Raw genomic sequence first — 23702 nt, 5'->3', positions numbered from 1 at the left:
TAAATCGAAGAATTACAAAGTCTAAAAATTTAAGAAATAAGAAAAACAAAAAACAAAACGAAAAATTGCAAAATGAAGACATGAAAAATTTAAATTGAAAACTCGAAAAAATCCAAACATAATTTTTCGTTTTTGCTTTTTCTTCGATTTTACGATTTTCTAATGTCACAATTTTTTATTTTTTGTTGTTTTTTTTTTATTATTGAATTATTCAAATTCTCGACCTCCGAATTTTCCAAGTTTCTGATTTTTCGATTCTGATTTTGCACTTTTTCGATCTTTAAGTTCCTCAATTTTTTGTTTCTTCATTTTTTCCAATTCTTGACTTCCAATTTTTAGTTCTTTAAAAGTTTTCGTTTTATATTACTTTTTCGTTTTTACATTTTTGGTTTTTCGATTTTTCAATTTTTTTGATTCGAAAAGTTGAAAAATCGGAAAGTAGAAAAATCGGAAAATTACAAATCGAAAAACTAAAAAATCGGAAAAAATGCAAAGCAAAGAATTGCAAAATCTAAAAAATGGAAAATCAGAAAATTGCAAATCGAAAATTGAGGAATTGAAAATCGGGAAACATAAAAATTGAAAAAAATTTCGTAAGTTGAAAAATTGAAAATCTGAAAAACTTGAACTTCAAAACTCGAAAAATTACAAATCGAAAATGAGAAGAAACAAAGAAAATTAAAAACTGATTAATTACAAACCGAAAAATTGAAGAAACAAAAAATTGAAAGAACATGAAACTAGAAAAATTTTAATTAGAAAAAAGGAAAAATTCAAACGTCTGAGGGTTGAAAAATCGAAAAATTGTAGATCGAAAAAATCCAAAAACAAGAATTTCACATTGAAAAAAGAAAAATTATAAAATCATGACATTGAAATACCGAAAAATTGGAAAATTAAGAAATTAAAAAACCGAAACGAAAAATTAAAAATCGGAAATTTGACGAAATGAAAAATTAAAGAATCGAATAATTGAATAAATAAAAAAATAAAAAAAATAAAACGAAAAATTACATAATCTAAAAATTGAAAAATTCAAAAGTTAGAAAATTTGAAGAACTGAAAATTTTAAGCTTGAAAACTCGAAAAATTGCAAATCGAAAATATAAAGAAACAAAAAAAAAAAACCGGGAAATTGCAAACCGAAAAATTGAAGAAACTGAAAATTTAAAAAACATGGAACTGGAAAAATATAAAATTGAAGAAGTGATAAATTCAAAAATCAAATGGTGAAAAAATCGAAAAATCCAAAAACTGAACATTTTCGCATTGAAAAAGAAAAATTATAAAATCAGAACATTGAAGAACCGAAAAATTGAAAAAATAAAGCAAATAAAGAATCGAAAAATTGAAAAATTAAAAATTGAAAACTCGAGAAATTTGAAATCGAAGAATTGCAAAATCTAAAAATTGAAGAAATAAGAAAACTGAAGAATTGAAAAAACAAAAAGTTGCAAATCAAAACATTGAAAAATCGAATAATTGATAGACTAAAGAAAAAATTAAAATTAAAAACTTAAGACACTCATACGAAAATTTGCAAAATCTAAAAATTGAAAAATTCAGAAGTTGGAAAATTGAAAAACTGAAAATTTTTAACTTGAAAACTCCAAAAATTGCAAATCTAAAATGTAAAGAAAGAAAAAAAAACTGTAAAATTGCAAACTGAAAATTGAAAGAATATGAAACTGGAAAAATTGAAAAATCGAAAAAATTCGCATTGAAAAACGAAAAATTGTAAAATCAGAACATTGAAGAACCGAAAATTTGAAAAATAAAGAAAATAAAGGATCGAAAAATTGAAAAATCGCAAATCGAAAATATGAAGAAACAAAAAAACCAAAATTGCAAACTGAAAAATTGAAGAAACTGAAAATTGGAAAAACATGAAACTGGAAAAATCTACAATTCAAAAAATGATAAATTCAAAAGTTGGAAAATAGAAAAACTGAAAGATTTAAACTTTAAAACTCGATAAATTGCAAATCGAAAATATGACGAAACAAAAAAAAGAAAATCTGGAAAAATCTAAAATTGAAAAAATGATAAATTCAAAAATCAAATGGTTGAAAAATTGCAGATCGAAAAATTGAAAAATCCAAAAAATTAAAAATTGGAAAATTAAGAAAATAAAAAACCGAAACGAAAAATTACAAATCAAAAATTTGACGAAATGAAAAATTAGAGAATCGAAAAATTGAAAAATCGAATAATTGAATAAATAAAGAAAATAAAAATCAAAACGAAAAATTACATAATCTAAAATTTGAAAAATTCAGAAGTTGGAAAATTGAAGAACTGAAAATTTTAAACTTGAAAACTCAAAAAAAAATAAAAACTAAAAAATTGCAAAGCGAAAAATCCAAAATATGAAACTAGAAAAATCTAAAATTAAAAAAATACAAAATCAAAAATCTGAGAGTTGAAAAATCAAAAATTGTAGATCGAAAAATTGAAAAATTTTACATTTAAAAAAGAAAAATTATTAAATCAGAACATTGAAGAACCGAGAAATTGAAAAAATAAAGCAAAATAAAAATTAGAAACGAAAAATTATAAATCGGAAATTTGAAGAAAAGAGAAATTAAAGAATCGAAAAATTGAAAAATTAAAAAATGAAAACTCGAGAAATTTTAAATCGAAGAATTCCAAAATCTAAAAATTGAAGAAATAAGAAAAATGAAAAATTGAAAATTCAAAAAGTTAACAAGTGGAAACATTGAAAAATCGAATAATTGAAAAAGTAAAGAAAAAATTAAAATTGAAAACTTGGGAAACTAAATACGAAAAAGTCAAAAGTTGGAAAATTGAAAAACTGAAAGATTTAAACTTGAAAACTCGAAAAACTGCAAATCGAAAATTGAAGAAACAAAAAAAAAAACTGGAAAAATCTAAAACTGAAAAATGAAAAATTCAAAAATTTTCACAGTGAAAAAAGAAAAATTATAGAATCAGGACATTTAAAAACTGAAAAATTGAAAACTCGGAAAATTTTAAATCGAAGAATTGCAACGTCTAAAAATTGAAGAAACAAGAAAAATTAACAAAAAATTATAAATCGAAATATTGAAAAATGGAATCATTGGAAAAATAAAACATGAAAAATTTAAAATTGAAAACTCGAAAAATTGCAAAACCTAAAAATTGAAGAAATAAGAAAAATGAAAAATTAAAAAAACAAAAAGTGAAAAATCGAAACATTGAAAGAACATGACACTGGAAAAATCTAAAATTGAAAAAATCGAAAAGTTGCACATCGAAAAATTGAAAAATCCAAAAACTGAAAAAAGAAAAATTAGACAATGAAACACTGAAAAATAGAAAAAATAACGAAAAATTGGAAAATTAAAAAATTACAAATCGAAAATTCGACGAAGTGAAAAATAAAAGAATCAAAAAATTGAAGAACATGAAACTGGAAAAATTTTAATGTGAAAAAATTAATCATTCAATAATCCAAGAGTTAAAAATTCGAAAAATTGCAGATCGATACATTGAAAAATCAAAAAACTGAAAAATCTCGCATTGAAAAAATTATTAAATCAGAACACTGAAAAATCGAAAATTTGAAGAAATGAAAATTTGAAGAGGGACAATTTTTAATCGAGGAATTGCAAAAGAAATAGGAAAAAATAAGAAAAATTGAAAAAACCAAAAATTACAAATCGAGACACTGAAAAATCGAATAATTGAAAAAAATAAAGAAAATAAAAACCAAAACACAAAATTGCAAATCGAAAACAATTAAAATTGTAAATTCGGGACAATTAGATTTTGACAATTCTTGCCTGTTTTGACGATTCCTAAATTTAAAACCCAAATATCTCTTAATTTAACACTAAATTTACTCAAATTTATTTCTGTTTCATTAACATTTAAACTTTGAATTCAACTAAGTAAAATGTAGAATCGGTTTTAGGTGCTAGTATTGATACAAACCCCACCATGATGGCAGCCGCCAACAGCAACGTCAGCAGTTATCAAAGCACTAGCGACTCCACCGACAGCCCTGTCACTTCACCAACAACCACGCAATGTAGCAGCCCAACGGACCATCTCATAAACGGAAACATAGCGAGTCCGCAGAACACACCCAACGTCCTCATAATGAGAGACATCACCCCAATAGAAGAAAGTTCGTACATGGCGTTCAAACAAGAACCCATCCAAGAAGTGGAGCAACACACATTTTAACAAACACTTTCATATTTAAGTGTGAAAAGTATTTACAGGGTAATTTTAACTTGGAAAATATTTATTAGTCATCACACCGTTGCTTCTAATAAGTGTGATGCATAGTCTTCCATAAGTTGTACGCTTTGAAAACAACAAATAGTGCCTAAAAGCTGATTAAAGAAATGCTTATAAAGAGGCTGTGAAGTAAATTATAGAAACCACGTCTAAGTGATGGGTTTTTCATATTTTTTATTACTTGCCAATTAATCATAGTCATAATGAAAATACTGATATTTCAAAACAAAGACATATTTGCTCAATTTTTAAGGAACAAATTATATTTATCTTAATGTAATAGATTTATTTTCATTATATAAAGTACAGATGTCTTATTAGCAACAAAACGGTCTTTGCTGTAACGATTTAGTACAATTTAGTAAGTGTGTAATGAACCTTAATTGAAAGCAAAGATTTAAACGAATTCTGTTGCTAATAAGTTACTGACAGCTTCTTATGTATTATTTAAAATATACAAATATGGTAAACCATTAAGATGTAATATTGTAGGGTATTCTTCCACTGGTGATTTAATATTTAAATTAATCAGATGGAAGATTTAATTATATTTTTAATTTTTTTTTTTTATTGGTTATATGGTTGTCATCGAGTACGAACTCGATGTTTGTAAGGGTAATTGAACCTATTTTGTTTTTTTATTTAGTCTGTATTTTTTACAATTATGGTGGGCATGTATAAATTTGTTTTTGTTACCGTTTCTGTTAGGACCCATTGTTTTATATACATAGATTTTGTAATAGGTGTTTGTATATTTTTTGTTATGCTTATTTGTTAAAAATATTGTCTGTGGCAAATTTTGATATTAAAGTGTGGCTAATTCAATCCTGCAATGACCAAGTTGAGAACACACTAAATTGATGCCATTTCAATGCAAACTTGACGTTATTTCTATTCATAAAATTACACAGGCTGGAGGTGGCAATATTGTTACTTTGTATCAATAAAAAACTTAGAAATTTATTTCGTCATAATTTTTAACAATATTAACATTTAGAAAAGATCATCATCTACTCTTTTTCGTTTTTTATGATTAACAACCATACTCGCTGCCTCTAGGGGCATTTCAGACACTTTTAACCATGAGACTAACTTCATTTTAGCGTCGTGGCCACTTTTAAAGACACTCCTTTCTAATCTGTCCAACTTCTGCATCACAGAAGGGTTTGATACAGTATTGTCTGACAAGTCCATAACGAACCTTAGTCGTAAAGTAAAAGTCTGCAACAACTATAATAATACAACCAACATTATTTTTATTAGTGCATAATACTTGAAGCAATATTTCTGCAACACTTTCTCTTGGGTCAAATTGTTTGACGTAAAGTCCCAGTTCATAGAAATGTGTACTTAATTTATGCAAATCTACTGCACAAGGGTCAGCTTTTAAAATCTCGCGATTTCCTTCCTTGTACATTTTTGGTAATGATGGAGCTACTACAGGTTGTCGGGTTGTTGTAATGTCAGCAACTAGCCACAGAGGTAACTCGATGTTTGTACCAGCTTTCAAATCAGCTTGTTCTTCAGCTGGGTTTAATTTCCCTGAAAATCACATTAAAGTTAAATTGAGAAGTGTAAAATGGGTGGGTTAATCACCTAATTTTACTGCATCTTGTAAAAATGTACACGGAATTCGATCTTGAGTCGCCAGAATGTCATCAACAGCGAAATAATCGGGATAATACGCTGTTTGCAAGGGCATATCGAAAAACAATCTTTATAACGGTGTGTAAATATTAATTGCCTATTATAAAAATGGCTCTACTAACACCTCTATGCTACTTGAATAAAAGGGGATTCAGATAAACCATCATGAATAAACGTATCGATAATAATAAACCATAAACCATCAAATTTACCCGACCCACTTATTCAAACAACCGACAACAAATAACCTAAATTCAAAATTGACTGTTCTGTCACTGAATAAAATAAAATGTCACTAGAACCAACTAGAACTTTGACAGCTAGACACCAATGTTGCCAGACGTAGCGGAATTTTGACCAAAGAGTGGCCACATCAGGGAACAGTTATAAAGTTAAAGTATATAAATGATATACGGACACATTTTTTTTAACTCTGAATCGACTCTGAACATACACCATAAAGTCCCTATCTTCAACCCGAAAAAAAAACACTTCAATGTATTGGAAGTATGCAACTAACATTACATTAAACCTACCTGATAATAAAAAATTAAATAATAATTACTCTTATTTAATAATCTTGATAAGTTTTAATTTGACTTGATATTATGAAACTTTAAAAACTCTAATGTACATCTTTTGGGTGGAAAGTGACAGTTATTTCCATCTCTTGAGATTGAAGTGAAGTATGTAATCGCATTACTGATCGTTTGTGAATAAAGTTAAATTTAAATGTATTCACAATCAGACAATATAATAATAATTTATAGTATATACTTTACAAAATATAATGAGTAATGACGTAATTATCGTGGTTCAAGATAAATTCAATACCAATCACCCCAATTTGTTGCATTTCGACCAAGTCCAAATTTATTTCAAGTCGAAATAATGTTTAGAATAAGCAGTAAGCACCCTGTTTCAGCAGTTCTGGGTGAGTAAAATTATTTGATATTAAATAAAAATAATGAATTCAGTTGAATATTTAATAAAAAATCGTCCTCTGCCGTACGACGATAAAATGATAGCGAAAAATTTAGGGCGAGCCACCTTCGATTTATTAATAAAAAAAGTTTTCATGGCAAAAAAAAAGAAAAAAAAAAGCTGCGACCAACTATCTGACGAAGAAACGTGCAGCGCTAACAGGCTGTTACGGTCGCAAACTCGTGGTTGGAAATCACGACTATAAATAAGCTGACAACGTCATGTCATTCCGACCGCTCCCCTGACTTCTATTCTAAATCTACGTCTTTTCGGCATATGGCGCGATAAATTCCGCCAGCTCGACTAGGAACCGCGCGCCCCGCTTATGCCACGTGTTTGTGTTATTTACCTCGGTTCCATTTAAATGTTCAATTTATGTCACTCTGACATTAAACTACAACTGAACAAGTGTTAAAGTTTCAAAAAGAGCAATAAACAACATTTAAATTCTCCATACACTCTCGTGAAATTTTAAACAACAAAGAATTCTTATTTGAAATTACGATTGAACATCAGACAATTTATATGATGGAGACATTAATCAGTATAATATTTACGTTGTGATGACCGAATTTAAATTAAAATTTTGAGCTGAAAAAAAATTAACAGCAGCGCGAAATCGCATTTGAATAAATTTGAATTTGAAAAAGAAAACAATCAAGAACATCGTTAAACATAGGCAACCTGGTGCACGTTTAGTTCTTTTTCTGGTAGTTCGTAGTTTTGCTAGGAAATTTTAGTTAGGGGGTTGGTAGCTAGGTGTGCTGGGTTGCTAGAGGGTTGTGATTCTTCACTGTTGTTTTGGTTTTGTGAGTGAAAGCATGGTGAAAAGACGCGGTGCGTTAACTAGGTTAAGTTGAGTTGGTTTGGTAGTTAATAAAAGGGAGAAATCCTTAATTTTCGACAATTAATCGCAACGACGACGATGATACAGTCTGCCCAACGCGCGTAAATTATTCTTGCCAACACGTGTGTAAATTTGTTTTATTGTTTGTAAATTCACAGTTCATGTTAGGAGTTTAATCGTTAACTAGTTCTAACACAATTTAACAATCAGGAATTTGATTAAATAAGCACTTGCTAGGAGGTTTCATAAAATTCACTTAGTCAAGACTCCTTCTTGGTTTACCGAATTATGAATAAGTTTCTGGATACTACATAATAGCGCTTCTTAATTCCTCACACAAGATTGCTAATAGTTCATTTACGGCAGTTAAAATTAACCTAACGTTATCCCATTCTTTGGATTTGAAATTCTTCCCTTTAGGCAGTTATCATCGTTATTATCATCATATCATCATCGCATCACCAAGATATTTTCTCACTACGCCGGAACCATTTTGTGTTGTTTATTTATTTTATCATGCGTTTTGTTTAGAAGAAGTTGGGAACAGTTCACGATATAAACTCTCAAAGCTAATGATTTTAAGTAATCAGTCACTTGGCTCAAGACATCATTTAACATAATACAAATTCTTTATTTGAACCGTTTGTAACGAAGCGAATTTTCGCGGGCCGGAAACCGTGACGCGTACCGCGAGAGCCGGGGGTAAATCCGCGATCGCCGCGCCGGAAGAGGATTCTTGGCGGAAGCCTTGAAGGGTGTAGAAGTGTTGTGGCCGTTTTTAAGAAAAAGTTGGCCAAGGCGCAGTTTGAGTTTTTGGAGAAGTCCTGAAACCACCGTAAGTACCGTCTTGGGTTCCGTTTTATTTTTATTCTCGTGTTTTCGCGGGTGCTCACCACCTGAGATCCGTGTCTCCGGCTTGAGAGCAACCCTGGCGTTCCCTCTCCTGAGCGACCGTGTTTTAAATCAGCGACACCAGTCGGCCCAAAGCTTGGCATCCAAGTACACCGCCACCACACGTTATCGGCGAGATTCCGGACCGTCACCGTCCATCACACCAGAATTTCGTCGCATCTTGATAAAGTGTGGCATAATTTAACATAATGTAAATTCTTTGTTTGAATTGTTGATAAAGTGTGGCATAATTTAACATCAAATAACACGTTATCGGCGAGATTCCGGACCGTCACCGTCCATCACACCAGAATTTCGTCGCATCTTGATAAAGTGTGGCATAATTTAACATAATGTAAATTCTTTGTTTGAATTATTGATAAAGTGTGGTATAATTTAACATCAAATAAATTGTGGGTCATGTGGGACGTGCGTTTTATTCCTTTGATTTAGACCATTATTTGCACGTATGTAGCCCAAGGATTGATCACATTTCTGGGAGACATATTTTTGACGCATATTTTTTTGGAACGACGCATTTGTTTGACCACATTTTGAACCTCCAGATTGTCTGTTATGTTTTTGTGCATGTTTGAGGAAATGTAAAACGATGGCCCACAATGCAGCTAAATAACTTCACTTTTAAAAATTAAGCAATAGATCGAATGGACATAAAATATTAAACTCATATAATTTTTTGAGCTTTGCAATTTTTCACCTCATGCAATTTTGGCGTCAGTAATTTTCTTTGCTGTATAATTTAAATTAAACGTAAATTTTCATGCTGTGCAGTTTCTAACCTCACGTATTTTTTTTTGTCTGTACAAGTTTTACTTCACATCAGATCTTTTTGTTTTTATAAATCTTTGCTAGTTTTTTGTTCGTAAATATTTTATTGATTAATGCTTCCATCATCTACCACTACAACTATCCTCCATGGTATAATAAAGAAATTATTCAATGTATTCGTATGAAGTTCGCTTTGCACAAAAAGTATAAAAAATTCATATCGTCGTATTATTATAATTTATTTAAAGATTGCCGTTCACGTTGTAAAAGTCGAATTGCGGAAGCCTACAAAAGGTATATGTCCGATATAGAGTATTCCATTTCTAAAGATCCAAAAAAATTTTGGTCATATGTCCACATGAAGAAAGGGGTAACACGTATTCCAAGTTTAATGCACTACGAAGACCAAGAACTTACTGCTCCAATAACTATAGTCAATGCTTTTGCGAGTTATTTTGAGAACGTTTTTTCCACCCCGGCTTATGATAACTCCACTTTGAATAGTATTCTTTCAAATAATTCTTTGATTTCAATCACTAATGTATCAGAAGATCTAATCTTAAAGGTGTTAAAGCAAAGTAAGAATTCCTTCACGCAAGGAGCTGACGGTATTCCTAGTTTTTTACTTAAGGACTGTGCTATTGTATTTGTAAAACCCTTGTTTAAATTATTTAATTTGATTCTGACAACTTCTACATTTCCAGAAATGTGGAAAATGGCTTGTGTTTGCCCGGTTCTAAAAAAAGGGGATCCTACTGAAATAGAGAACTATCGTCCTATTTCCCTTATATGCAATTTTGCAAAAATATTCGAAACAGTCCTATACAAAAGTATTTACCCTTGCATAAAACACCTAATTTCAGATCATCAACATGGCTTTATTGAACATAGGTCCACTGTGTCCAATTTGGCATGTATCAGTCAAGTCGCAGCTTGTGCTATTGACAACCATGGTCAATTGGATGTTATCTATATGGATTTTCATAAAGCTTTCGACCAAATTGACCACCACTTACTGATTAAAAAGCTAGATCTTCTTGGTTTTTCAAACAATCTTCTTCTGTTATTCCAATCATATTTGCGAAATCGAAAACAACGTGTTAAATATCAAAATTTTTTTTCCAGTCATTACATTGCCATATCGGGTGTTCCGCAGGGATCGAACCTAGGTCCACTGCTATTTTTATTATTCATAAACGACATCACGGAAGTCATAACAACAAATAAGCTTTTATTCGCAGATGATTTAAAAATATTTTGTCAGATTAATAGTCAGGAGGACTGTAACAAATTACAGCTTGATTTAGATTCCCTTACAACATGGAGTGACAACAATAGATTAAAATTTAATAAACGAAAGTGTTATATAGTTACCTATACCAGGAAATCTGCCCCTTTGATACATAGCTACTCTATAAATGGTACTATACTGGAACGAGTTGGCAAAGTTAAGGATTTGGGCATATTATTTGATTCCAAATTAACATTTAACTTTCATATAGAAGAAATTGTTTCCAAATCGTTTAAGCTGTACGGATTCATTTATCGGAACTGTAAAAACTTTAAAAATGTTACTGCATTAAACACATATTATATTTTTCTCTAATTAGGTCTAGGTTAGAGTATGGCGTCTTAATTTGGTATCCTATTTATAAGGTATATATACATCAACTTGAATCCGTACAAAGAACCTATCTTAAGTTTTTGTCCTTCTTGACTGACGGGCAATATCCAGAAAGGGAATGTAATCATGAATTGTTGTTAAGTAAATTTCAATTTTTATCATTAGCAAAACGACGTAACATTATAGTAGTCAAGTTTTTGTATAAACTTTTAAATAATCAAGTTGACTGTGCGTGGCTTTTGGCCAACATTACTTTTTGTTTACCTAGATTAAATATGTGCCATGTTCTTACATACTACTGCTGTACACCAAAGTCAAATGTTATGGCTAAATCTCCAATTCCAATTATGTGTAGGACGTTTAATCGAATTTGCCATTTATGTGACATAAATTCTGACACTTTGCAGTCGATTCTGTGCTGTGTTGTTAACTTAGAGTGCTGGAGTATCTGATTTGATTTTATCTATTGTTTTTTTCTTTTTCTTTTTTTCAACAGTATTAATTAAGTTCAAACCGGCTGATAGACTAAGAATTATATTTAAGTTATTTTTCTTTGTATTCGCACGTATAGGTTTTTTTTTCAGTTATTTTAATATATATAAATTTCCTGTTATTGGGTGTAAATCCGTTGGAAATAAAGTATTATTATTATTATTATTATTATTATTATCATAAAATTGTCTGCTGTCCAATCTTAATCTCAGACAAGAATTCTTTACTGTTTCAAATTTCACAAGAGTGTATGGCCAATTTAAATGTTGTTTATTGCTCTTTTTGAAACTTTACCACTTGTTCAGTTGTAGTTTAATATCAGAGTAATAGAAATTGAACATTTAAATGGAATCGAGGTTAAATAACACCCAAAAACGTGGCAGAAGCGGAGGGCGCGCTTCCTAGTCGAGCTGGCGGGATTTATCGCGCCATCTGCACAAAAGACGCAGGTTTAAATAGAAGTCAGGGCTAGTCGAGATGACGTGACGCTGTCCAAACCGCGAATTTGCGACCGTAAGGGTCTGCTCGTACTTTCGTACAGCAGACCGTCGTGGATAGGAGAACAGCCACAACCAGAAGCCCTAAACTCCGCTTGTGCTAGAACGCCTCTATGGCTATTTTTATTGTGCTCTTGTTAACTGCCATAATTTTAAATTTGCCACCACACGTCTGTAATAACTTGTGTATTTGCATCAATTTATTTTAATTCAGTGTTCTTTGTTTTTATTAAATTTGTGATATTCAAATATTTGCATTGATTCACAACGTTTAATATGATTTCATTCAAAGTTAGGCAAGTTTGGGTCCACCATTTGCATCTGAACGAATCCCGCCATTTTTCAAAAACACAACGTTGGGTTCCATTTTGTCAGGCGATCACAACCAAGGCCAAATTTTGAATTTTTCGCGGGCCTTTTAAACTTTCAAGTGTCAATTTAATTTAAATTTTTAATTTTTGTCTCCAACAAATATATCCAAAACAATTTTATAGTCCCCAAATTTTCCCCAAAACAAATTTGGGGTAAAATTCCCCAGTCTAGCAACATTGACCGTTACCAATCCCGCAGTTAAAATTCACCATTTTTAAATTTAATATCTCTTTAGTGATTAATGGTGTTGACCACGATTATAGGACTTTCTATTTATAAAGCTGGAGAGTTGTCCAAATACCCAGTGCCAGTACTTTGCTCAAAATGTAAGTAATATATACATAAAAACAATAAATGGTTTAATATAAAAACTCGCGACTAAAATTATTACACATTTTATTGTGACGAGGCTGATAACAAAAACAAAATGCTGTTTCACATCTTAAAAATTTCAAATGTTCTATTGTACACGTTTTCCACAATAACTTGTGAAACCTATTCTAAATCAAACCATCTTACTTTTAGCTGAACTTATGAATTTGATCAACTAAAAATAAATGATTTTAATTTACATTAATTTAACCAGAGAATGTTGAAATAAAATCAGCTACGATTTTCTTTAACTGGGCATCTGTTTCGTCTGTGATTTTACCCTCCTTAGCGATACTCTGTAAAACAGCTTGGTGGTTTGTCCTGCAAAAAGAGCCCACAATTACTATTATTTTCTTGTTAACTTTAACCAAAAACTTACTTAACGTGTTGAGAGAATTCCTTTTCAAACACGGTGATCTTTGAAGGATCCAACTTATCAAGATGTCCTCTTACACCACAATAAATAACAGCTACTTGCTCTTCAATAGCCATTGGTACATACTGTCCTTGTTTTAATAATTCAGTCAATCGCACACCGCGATTCAAAAGTTGTTGAGTGGCAGCGTCCAAGTCTGAACCAAACTGGGCAAAAGCTGCGACTTCTCGGTATTGGGCCAATTCCAACTTCATGGAGCCGGCGACTTGTTTCATGGCTTTAGTTTGGGCGGCTGAACCTACACGGGATACCGACAGACCGACGTTGATGGCGGGACGAATACCTTTGTAGAACAATTCAGTCTCCAAGAAGATCTGTCCGTCAGTAATGGAGATGACGTTGGTAGGAATGTACGCGGATACGTCACCAGCTTGCGTCTCAATGACAGGCAAGGCGGTCAAAGATCCACCTCCGTGAGCATCTGACATCTTGGCGGCACGCTCGAGAAGACGAGAGTGCAAGTAGAAGACGTCTCCTGGGTAAGCTTCACGACCTGGGGGACGTCGCAGCAGCAGAGACATCTGACAACAGCAAAATTTTACTTATTAAAAACTAACAATTCCCAAAATGAAACGGAATTTACCTGACGATAGGCAACAGCCTGTTTGGACAAATCGTCGTAAATGATAAGAGCGTGTTTCCCATTATCTCTGAAGTATTCACCCATGGCACAGCCAGAGTAAGGAGCGAGATACTGTAATGGGGCAGCATCTGAAGCAGTGGCGGACACAATGATGGTATAATTAATAGCCCCAGTGTCAGTTAATCTTTTCAAAATCTGGGCAACAGTTGACCTCTTCTGGCCAATAGCGACGTAAATACAATACAGCTTCTTTTTCTCATCGTCGGCGTCGTTAAATCGCTTCTGGTTGATGATGGTATCAATTGCAAGTGCAGTTTTGCTGTTATTATTTCAAATTAATACAATTAAATCATATTAAGACACCAATGCTAACCCAGTCTGACGATCGCCAATGATCAATTCACGCTGACCACGCCCAATGGGTACAAGAGAGTCTACGGCCTTGATGCCTGTCTGCATAGGTTCCCTCACAGAAATACGAGGGATGATACCAGGTGCCTTAATTCCCACTCGGAAACGTTGTTTGGTGTTGATGGGGCCTTTGCCATCAATGGCATTGCCTACAAGAAAATAAATCAACAAACTGGATTTAAAATAAAGTTATCTTAAATACCTAACGCATCTACGACACGTCCCAAAATTTCGTCACCTACAGGGACATCTACAATGGCTCCTGTACGTTTGACAATGTCTCCTTCCTTGATAAGCTTGTCATTACCAAAGACTACGACACCAACGTTGTCGGGTTCCAAGTTCAAAGCCATACCCTGAAGTGAGACAATGCGTCTTATAGACATTTTAAATATAAAATGGATCAAAAGCACAAACCTTAAGCCCAGAAGAGAATTCAACCATCTCATCTGCTTGAATGTTTTTGAGACCGTAAACACGAGCAATACCATCACCAATACTGAGTACGCGGCCGGTTTCATCAAGATCAGCTTTAGGGGCGGCTCCTAGGATGCGCTCCTCTAGAATGGAGGAAATTTCAGCACCGCGATTGTTTGCAGTAACGTGAAGTTTTCGGGCAGCTACCGATGTGGCGGGGAAGGCAACTCCAGCAACCTAAGATTAAAAAATGTATTCTTTGTAGACCATAAAGACGTAATATTCCGATGAAAATTGGTCACTTTGGAATAAAAAGACCTACTTGCTGTGATTACATAACACGCCTATGGGTTCAAATTGCGAAAAAATGTGTTTAAAAGATCGTTTGGCATCGTTATAATAATTATTTGTATAATAGGGTAAAAATACTTCAACATGGACAAAAGTGGTGGATTTTATATTATTTTTCGGCATGATAGGGGGACGAATCTATGGACGTGTTACGTAAAAATTCACTTTTGAAGTTAATGAAATGTTTTACCTGTGCAACATTGTTTGGCAGACGTCTTGCCACCGTAGTAGCTAGACGAGCTGAGAGGAACGACATTCTTAAAAACGTTTTCCGATGATTAAATGGAGTGAATATGATCAGAAACTATCACACGGCACCGCAATGATGTTGGACTCCCACAATCCTTTGCGCGGAAGTGCGACACGACTGACATCTGTGTAAAAATCAATATACCACTTATTATAGTCCGTCATTTGGAGGCGGGAAATTCAAAATTGGATGTTTGCAATTAAGGAGATTGGCTAGACGAGGTATAGTGAACCAAGAGCTGTAAGGTTATATGGCCATCATAAAATCATCCCATTGTGTCGAAGTTAAGTTGTTTACAATAGAAAAGGTTTTAGGGTCGTAAATAACGTGTCCACTGCAGCTCGACCGGCTCTTGTGGTTTCGTTCAGGGACGGCTTTCACTAAATATGAAAATCCACCACTCCACTATTTCTTTACTACCTGCAGCCGCTGAGGGTTCCGAAATAACCACTCGCTTTGAAAGCCGGCCCTGTTAAATATGAGCAAGAAATGTTTAGAAGATGATTTATTGCCAACCGGTAAGCTTAGTGCGAACCACACAAAGGGGGTATTTATTTGCGGTCAACTACTTTTATGATGGTCATATAACCTTATAATTCTTGGTTCACTATATAACATTTTTTTGGGTTTTTGTATGAAAAAATGATATTAATATAAATGTGTCTATATCAAACTGCAGCTTTTTTCATATTCTAGGGCGCAGAGACCAGTTCAATCAACTAAAAAAATATGGCTGAGAAATATCGTAAAAAAGCACCATTTTATGTTTTCTTTTCAAGTTTTTTGAGTCATAACCATCATAGAATCGCTTGAAAATTCGCACATGGATAAAACATCACTTTTTACAGGGCGCAGAATCATTAAATGTTTGTTAGTGGTACAATTTGTTTAAATAATAATGTGTTTATTAAAATCAAAATATACCACAAATTAATGCAAAATACGTCGAATAATTTTAACAGGAATATCAGAGGAAAATTAATGATCTATTGGTTAGCAGAGTTTTTAACCAAAACTAACAGTTATTGAAAAAAATGGGTATCAATTCGACAGAATTTGAGCAGTTAGTTCAGTACTTTGTCGATAGAAGCGCCACTAAAATTTACGGAAGCGATTTTCAGGTAAAACCCTTATCGCCTGCTTTACCATAAGCTGATTGTTAGAGATCTCGACTGATTTTTCTAATTTATGGCAAGGAACTCAGCTTTATAACAAGCCGCCAGGACCGGCCGTAGTAATCTATTGTTAAGAAAATTAACTTTTACGCAATGAGGTACTATCATAAAACCGAATTAAAACTGGGGAACTATAATATTTTTACTCCACTCAGGATCCTGAATTCAATACACATGATTACTAAAAATTCATTGTAATATTATTGTTAATATATATTATGCTTTCTTAGTTAATATAACTAATAAACATATTTATAATAATAATAAAAAATTGGTCTAAAGAGTTTAAACAGTACTTCCCTCGCTGTGGGAAACTTGACGACAGCATGCCTATTGTGTTTTTTTTTCTCATTACATTTTTGTAGTGGGAATTTAAAAAAAAATTGCGATGACGTCATCAACATTTTTGCAAGGACACGTATATCAGTTGGGATAGATGTAGTGTAATACTAAGAATAAAATTATTATATTCTCAAATTTTCGGGAAAATGAATTGGGTCGTTTTGAATATTGATTTTTTATAATCAATAAAATAACGAAACGATTTACTCACGTATACGGCAACTGAACATCGTTTATGTATAAACATTCTTAATTTACGATGACAAGCGTAACAGCATACTGAGAGTCAAACAGAGAAACTGTAAACAAAACGACCATCGGTTTTATTGCTTCGACTTCCGCTTATTATATAAAACATTGGGTTTTATTTTAATTCTTGACGGTGAAATTCACAATTGGTTGATTATAAACATGTCTATTTCACATTCGCGGAATCAAGTGAGCGCATAAAACAAATGCAGGTCTGTAATGTTAAAGTCGATGTAAATAAGCGTGCTACCCTTATGTTTCAACCGAGTTTTTCCTTTAACAAATTTTGTGTCTACCAAATTGGGTTTGTTAAGGTGTAATACTAATAATAAGTGTTGCCTTTAATTTAATCAATAAAATAAATTGACTTCATTAATTTTTTTGAACCACCTCTTAAGAAAATCTAAAAAATATGAATGGAATGATAAATCACAAGTACAAACTCATCATATTTTTTGCATTTTAGATAGGATTTATTCAGCAAAATTTAAGGGTGACGTCATCAATTTTTTTAGGAGGGATGAACAAATACATTTTGAACAAAAGTTTACCATGCTTATAATAACTTTAAAATATTCCCAAGATTTCAAAGCATTCGGTTTTGTAGTTCCTGATTAAATCAATAAAATAAATTTACGCATTCATTAATTTTTTTGAGTCACCCTGTATATGCAAATCGAAAAAATTTGAATAGAATGATAAATCACAAGAAGAGACTCACCATATTTTGTACATTTTAGATAGGATTTATTCAGCAAAATTTTGTGGTGACGTCATAAATTTTTTAGGGGGGACGACCAAATACATTTTGATCAAAAATTTACCATGCTTATGATAATTTTAAAATTCTTCAAGATTTCGAAGCATTCGGTTTTGTAGTTCCTGAGTAAATCAGTAAAATAAATTTACGCTTTCATTTATTTTCTTGAATCACCCTGTATAAGCAAATCCAAAAAATATGAATGGAGTGATAGATCACAAGTACAGACTGATCATATTTTGTACATTTTAGATATGATTTATTCGGCAAACTTTCGAGCTGACGTCATCAAGTTTTTGGAGGGGATAAGCAAATATATTTTGACTAAACATTTATTATGCTCTTTATGACCTTAAAACATCTGCAAGATTTCAGAGCATTCGGTTTTGTAGTTCCTGATTAAATCAATAAAATATATTTGCGCATTCATTAATTTTTTTGAGTCACCCTGTATATGCAAATCCAAAAAATATGAGTGGAATTATAGATCACAAGTACAGGCTCATCATATTTTGTACATTTTAGATATGATTTATTCCACAAACTTTTGAGCTGACGTCATCAAGTTTTTGGAGGGGATAAGCAAATATTTTTTGACTAAAGATTTATGATGCTCTTTATAGCCTTAAAACATCTGCAACATTTCAAAGCATTCTGGTTAGCAGATTAAAAATTAAATTTCAAAATGTTGTTTTATAATTTTGATTTTTTTTTCCAAAAATCTGGACGTTTCGGGTGAAAAGTCGATTCAGAGTTGTAAACTACATGTGTAGGACTATGTTATTTTATACAATTGAAAACCCATTTACTATGTACAATCTTGAAGTGACGTCATCGCATTAGTGGTGCGGATGATTAGACAAATTTTGGTTAGCGTTTTACCATCTACATGATATTCTTAATATAAGTACAAAATTTTTCGAATTATTCGAAAAAAGTGCTCGTATATGTTTTCATTTGCCGAGAGATCATTTTCAAAATATATTTATAATAAAAATATGCAAGTCTTGGTGATGAAAAATGTACTCCTAATAAATTATTAAAGTAAATAAAAAAATAGAAACAAATTTTATTTATTTTAAAAAAATCTCTCGCAAAGCCAGGTTCCTCTTTCTTCTTGAATCAATTATTTCGGGCAATAATGCGCCAAAGTAAACTCTGCCAAGTTTTTACATATTTTTCTTCGTCTTTATAAATTTTTTCTATATTTATTCCTTTGGGTGTCCGCACAACAAAATAAACTTGTGAAATACCCGTAACACATTTGTCCCTGGACTTGAAAGTAGTCATGATTTTTTTTTAGTTTCAATTCTCTGTCTGTCAATGTACAAAATTTGATTATTTTTTTTCTAACCGCTTCTTCGGGAGAAAAATCTTGCGATTTTGAAGGGCATTTAATTTCGACTAATGCACTCCTATCCTCTAGAACCCTGTCTTGACTAGCAGCCAAGTAAGGAAATTGTTTTGAAATAAACAAGCCACGCCGTTCAGTTTTTATATTTTTATTTATTTAAAAACACTTGACAGCTTTTTCCTCACTTTGCTGTCCATAGTATGTATAACTGTTACCTCTAAATGTACTGTACAACAGAGATTCCACAGTTTTAGCTATTGCTGTAGTGGGTCTAAGTTTGTAAATACGTCCAAAATTTGAAGCCGTAACCCTAATTTCTCTTTCTTTTGCCCAAATGTGCCTGTTGCCTAGTGTCTTTTTCGATTTGGTTTAAATTCAAAGATAATTTTCTCAAAAAAACCTCTTTGGCTGTCACAAATGTTTCTACATCCACGACAGGATTTTCTAAAAAATATTTAAACCATAATCGCAGTCGGCACCAGCATACGTAAATTTTTTTACGACATATTTTTTTACGAATACTTTGTCTAAGACGAGCTTGTTTTATAGACGAACAATATTTTTTTGTTATTAAACCAGGACCGTTTTAATCACAGTATATTTACTTATCCCCTCTAAAAAATTGATGACGTCACCTCAAAATTTTGCTGAATAAATCCTATCTAAATTGTATAAAATATGATGAGTCTCTTCTTGTGATTTATCATTCCATTCATGTTTTTTGAATTTTCATATACAGGATGACCCCAAAAATAATGAATGCGTAAATTTATTTTATTGATTTAATCAGGAACTACAGAACCCAATGCTTTGAAATCTTGCAAATGTTTTAAGATTATAAAGAGCATAATACATTTTTAGTCCAAATATATTTGCTTATCCCCTCCAAAAAATTGATGACGTCAACTCAAAAGTTTGCCGTATAATCCTATTTAAAATTTACAAAATATGATGAGTCTCTTCTTGTAATTTATCATTCCATTCATATTTTTTGGATTCGGATATACAGGCTGACTCAAAAAATTTAATGAATGCGCAAATTTATTTTATTGATTTAATCAGGAACTACAAAACCGAATGCTTTGAAATCTAATGTGAAAAAAAAACATAATAGGCATGCAGTCGTCACGTTTCCGATAGCGAGGGAAGTACTGTCTAAACTCTTTAGACTAATTTTTTTGATTTTCCCATTTTTCCATTTCTCAATTTTTCAATGTTTCCGTTTGGGATTTTTTCACTGTTTCGATTCTTTAATTTTCCTTCCATTTTTAGGTTTTTCAATATTTCAGCTTTGGAATTTTGCAATATTTCGTTTCTTCAATTTTTCAAATTTTTGATATTGTGTTTTCTCGGTTTTTAAATTTTTCGATATTTTAATTTTTCAGTTTTTAAAGTTTTGGGCTTTTAGATTTCTCACTATCTCGACTTTTCGATTTTTCAGTTCCATGATTTTTCAATTTGTCGAATTTTTAAATTTTAGATTTTTTGTTCTCGATCATTCAATTTTCTGAGTTTTCAGGCTTAGATTTTTTTTGTTGTTCAATTCTTGGATTTTTAAAATTTTTGTTTTTTAAATTTTCCTATTTATCAACTGACTGGAATTTCAATGTTTTGATTTTTTGATTGTTCAATTTCTCGATTTTTTTAATTTTTAGTTTTTGATACGATTTTTTTTTTTTTCAAAAATTTTCAGTTTTTCAATTTATTAACTTCACGATATTTCAGTTTTACGATTTTAATTTTTTTTTATTTTTCAGTTTTTAATTTTTGACATTTCTAAATTTTTCGATTTTTCAATTTTTCGATTAACTGATTTTTTGATTTTCCCATTTCTCTATTTCTTGATTTTTCAATTCTTTCTTCAATTGTGATTTTTCAATTTTACGATTTCTGGATTTTTCAATGTTTCAGTTTTGGATTTTTTCACTTTTCCGATTCTTCAATTTTCTTTCCATTTTTCAGTTTTTCAAGATTTCAGTTTTGAATTTTTTCACTTTTTCGATTTTTCAATTTTCCTTCCATTTTTCAGTTTTTCAGTATTTCAGTTCTGAGATTTTGCAATGTTTCGGTTCTTCAATTTTTCCATTTTTTGATGTTTCGATTTCTCGGTTTTTCAATTTTTCGATAGGTATTTTAATTTTTCAATTTTTAAGTTCTAGATGTTCCGTTAATTTTTTGTTTTCCTTGATGTTTCGATTTTTAGATTGTTTAATTTTTAGATTGTTCAATTTCTCGATTTATAGATTTTTCAATTTTTCGGTTTACCGATTTTTTTCATTTAAAATGTTTCAATTTTTCAATTATTAAGTTTTCGATTTTTCAATTTTGGTGTAATTTGAAAACGGTATTAATAATACATTTAGGCGAAGAAACTAATAGACGGGCTTGATAAGCCTTGTTTGCTCTACAGTGTCTAAATTGTGTTTGAATAATATAATAATTATCTCAAATATTAAAATTAATATGTCAAAAGAATACGAGAAATGATTATTCTGTGCTGAAGGTATGTTGTGGGCCGCCTGTCATAAATTATCATTATTCTGCATTATCGGTTTAGGATGTTTTTATGACCCACGTCCGGTAGTCGTCTATCCCAGCGCGTCAGGTAGATTTAAAGAAGAATTGCTGGTTGCGTTTAAGGCAACAAATGGCGCCCAATTCAAACTTCTCTCTCGTCTATCGTTCCCCTTTAAATACTACTTTTCAGATTGTGCCAAACTTTGCGAATGGTTACGTCCGTCTGCATTTATACCAAAAATTGTGTTAAATTAAATTATATAATATATAAATGGCCGAAAATGTAAAAAATACCAAAATCGTCTTATCTCATCAAATACTAGCCCCGCCCACCCACCCTTTATTTTCTTGGAAAGTATATGATTTGCCAAAATCCGTCTTATCTTGTCTTCTCATTCTAACTACTAATTTTGTTTCTGTTCAATATAAGATCATTCATTTCATTCAGTTCGGATCAAATCAATCACTGAAAAGGAGACAGGGTGGGTAGGCGGGGCTAATTTTGTTCTTCTGTCGATTAGAAGTGGAAACTAATAATGGAATAACGAAACAAAAATTAATAATAATTTCCTTTCTTATCTACACAATTTTTATAGAGAGCTATTTTGACGAAACTGAAAATTGCTGTATTTCAATTAGCGATTTTAGAAAAACCGTAGACATTTCCGAAGAAACGAAGGCAAAAATAACTTTTGGATATCGAAATCTACAAGAAAATGTCTTCAACTAATTTTCGAATATGGTTGAAAAATGGTCCAAAATGTCAAAATCTGTGTTATCAACTACTAGCCCCGCCCACCCACCCTCTATTTTCTTAGAGAATATGTCATTTGCCAAAATCAGTGTTATCTTAGCAAGTACTAGAAAAAAAAAACGACTACTTTTGTTTCTGTTCAGTATAAAATAATTCATTTCATTCAGATTGGATAAAATCAATCACTGAAAAGGAGACAGGGTGGGTAGGCGGGACTAATTATGTTCTTTTGTTAAGTGAGAATGGAAACTAATTATAGAATCTAGGATCTGAAAAAATTAAAAAAGCACTAACTGTAACTTTTTTTGTTAAAATCAGTTTTATCTTAGCAAGTACTAGCAAACAAATACTTTCTTTACGTTGGAAATTAAACCACTGACATCTTCAGTTTGATTACATGAATTAAGTTGTTAAGTTTTAGTTTTTCGTATTTGATTCTCGGTGGGCATATTATATTTGAATTAACATCATTTCAGAAATTAGGTCACAGACCAGATTTAAATTTGGCTTACATCAGACCACATAGCAAAGTCCGAAAAAATAGATTTTTTTTTAATAATTAATAGAATTACATGTGCCTCTCCAGATAATTTTTCCACTACAATGTTTGCAACGTATTGCCCATTAGAATTTGTAGTTTCATCTACTGCTATCCAAATATCGTGAACCACAATATCTGTTCTAGCTCTATTAATCACCTACAAAAGTACAATGTGAAATAACTAAATAAATAAAATAGCAAAAACACACAATACTTATGATCGTAAATTTGGGCCAAGTAATTTTTTGTTGGAGTTGATTCCTCAGGAATATTATTTTTGAAGTTTTTCTCCAAAAATAAACTCAATGTTTTGTTGTTAAAGTTCTTAAAAATCGAAGTCGAAAAATCGTAAAGTCAAAATATCAAAAATCGGGAAATCGAAAAGTCGAAAAAACGTAAGACTGAAATACTTGAAAGTCAAAAAAGCGAAAACACAAAAAATTGAAAGGTGGAAAAATCCAAATATGGAACTTCGAAAAATCGAGAAATTGAAAATTTAAAAAACCAGAAAATCGAAAAGTCGAAGAACTGAAATAACGAAAAATCAAAGTCGACAAATCCAAAAATCGAAATATCAGAAAGTCGAAAAAAATGGGGACACGAAAATATTTGATAATTATAAAATCGAAAATAGATAACGCCAAAAATCGAGAAACTGAAAAATTTAAGACGAAAAATCGAAAAAAAAGAAAAATCGAAAATTCTAAGATAACACTGATTTTAACAAAAAAAATACGTTTAGCGCTTTTTTTTACTTTTTCACATCCTAGATTCTATAATTAGTTTCCATTCCCAC

General features: G+C 31.5%; 3 protein-coding genes across 13 annotated transcripts in view; 1 reads left to right on the top strand and 2 right to left on the bottom strand.

The window, feature by feature from the left end:
* The window catches only part of LOC135136657 (hepatocyte nuclear factor 4-gamma), a 68818-nt gene extending 63604 nt beyond the window's left edge, over positions 1 to 5214 (top strand). For 9 of the 11 annotated variants that reach the window (XM_064066045.1, XM_064066044.1, XM_064066041.1 and 6 more), the window contains exon 9: positions 3908 to 5214. In XM_064066045.1, coding sequence (XP_063922115.1) covers positions 3908 to 4194 — 287 coding nt within the window. In that variant the 3' untranslated portion in view covers positions 4195 to 5214. The remainder of the gene's footprint in view (positions 1 to 3907) is intronic. The other 2 variants (XM_064066042.1, XM_064066051.1) reach the window with 1 other exon arrangement.
* LOC135136659 (DNA replication complex GINS protein PSF3-like) lies at positions 5198 to 6142 on the bottom strand. Its single transcript, XM_064066052.1, has 3 exons — positions 5848 to 6142; positions 5525 to 5793; positions 5198 to 5472 (listed from the first exon to the last, which is right to left on the bottom strand). The coding sequence occupies exons 1-3, from the start codon at positions 5951 to 5953 to the stop codon at positions 5245 to 5247; spliced, it is 603 nt and encodes a 200-aa protein (XP_063922122.1). The 5' UTR covers positions 5954 to 6142; the 3' UTR covers positions 5198 to 5244.
* A 6639-nt stretch (positions 6143 to 12781) lies between these two features.
* On the bottom strand, positions 12782 to 15322 carry LOC135136259 (ATP synthase subunit alpha, mitochondrial). Its single transcript, XM_064065461.1, has 7 exons — positions 15155 to 15322; positions 14614 to 14850; positions 14399 to 14552; positions 14159 to 14345; positions 13786 to 14104; positions 13146 to 13723; positions 12782 to 13087 (listed from the first exon to the last, which is right to left on the bottom strand). The coding sequence occupies exons 1-7, from the start codon at positions 15218 to 15220 to the stop codon at positions 12973 to 12975; spliced, it is 1656 nt and encodes a 551-aa protein (XP_063921531.1). The 5' UTR covers positions 15221 to 15322; the 3' UTR covers positions 12782 to 12972.
* Positions 15323 to 23702: the final 8380 nt, after the last annotated feature.

Source organism: Zophobas morio, unplaced genomic scaffold (genome assembly GCF_036711695.1).
Source record: "Zophobas morio isolate AGI-343-1 ecotype UQ-CSIRO unplaced genomic scaffold, CSIRO_AGI_Zmor_V1 ptg000026l, whole genome shotgun sequence".
Taxonomy (NCBI): Eukaryota; Metazoa; Arthropoda; class Insecta; order Coleoptera; family Tenebrionidae; genus Zophobas; species Zophobas morio.
The sequence above is the reverse complement of the archived record's forward strand: the minus strand, read 5'-3'. Positions and strand labels throughout refer to the sequence as shown.

Coding starts and splice junctions, on each gene's coding strand:
- LOC135136659 (XM_064066052.1), bottom strand. CDS start 5,953: ATGCCCTTGCAAACAGCGTATTATCCCGATTATTTCGCTGTTGATGAC. Junction 5,794..5,847: donor ACAAGATGCAGTAAAATTAG/GTGATTAACCCA, acceptor TGTGATTTTCAG/GGAAATTAAACCCAGCTGAA. Junction 5,473..5,524: donor TTGCAGAAATATTGCTTCAA/GTATTATGCACT, acceptor TAGTTGTTGCAG/ACTTTTACTTTACGACTAAG.
- LOC135136259 (XM_064065461.1), bottom strand. CDS start 15,220: ATGTCGTTCCTCTCAGCTCGTCTAGCTACTACGGTGGCAAGACGTCTG. Junction 14,553..14,613: donor AATTCTCTTCTGGGCTTAAG/GTTTGTGCTTTT, acceptor GTCTCACTTCAG/GGTATGGCTTTGAACTTGGA. Junction 14,105..14,158: donor ATTGGCGATCGTCAGACTGG/GTTAGCATTGGT, acceptor AAATAATAACAG/CAAAACTGCACTTGCAATTG.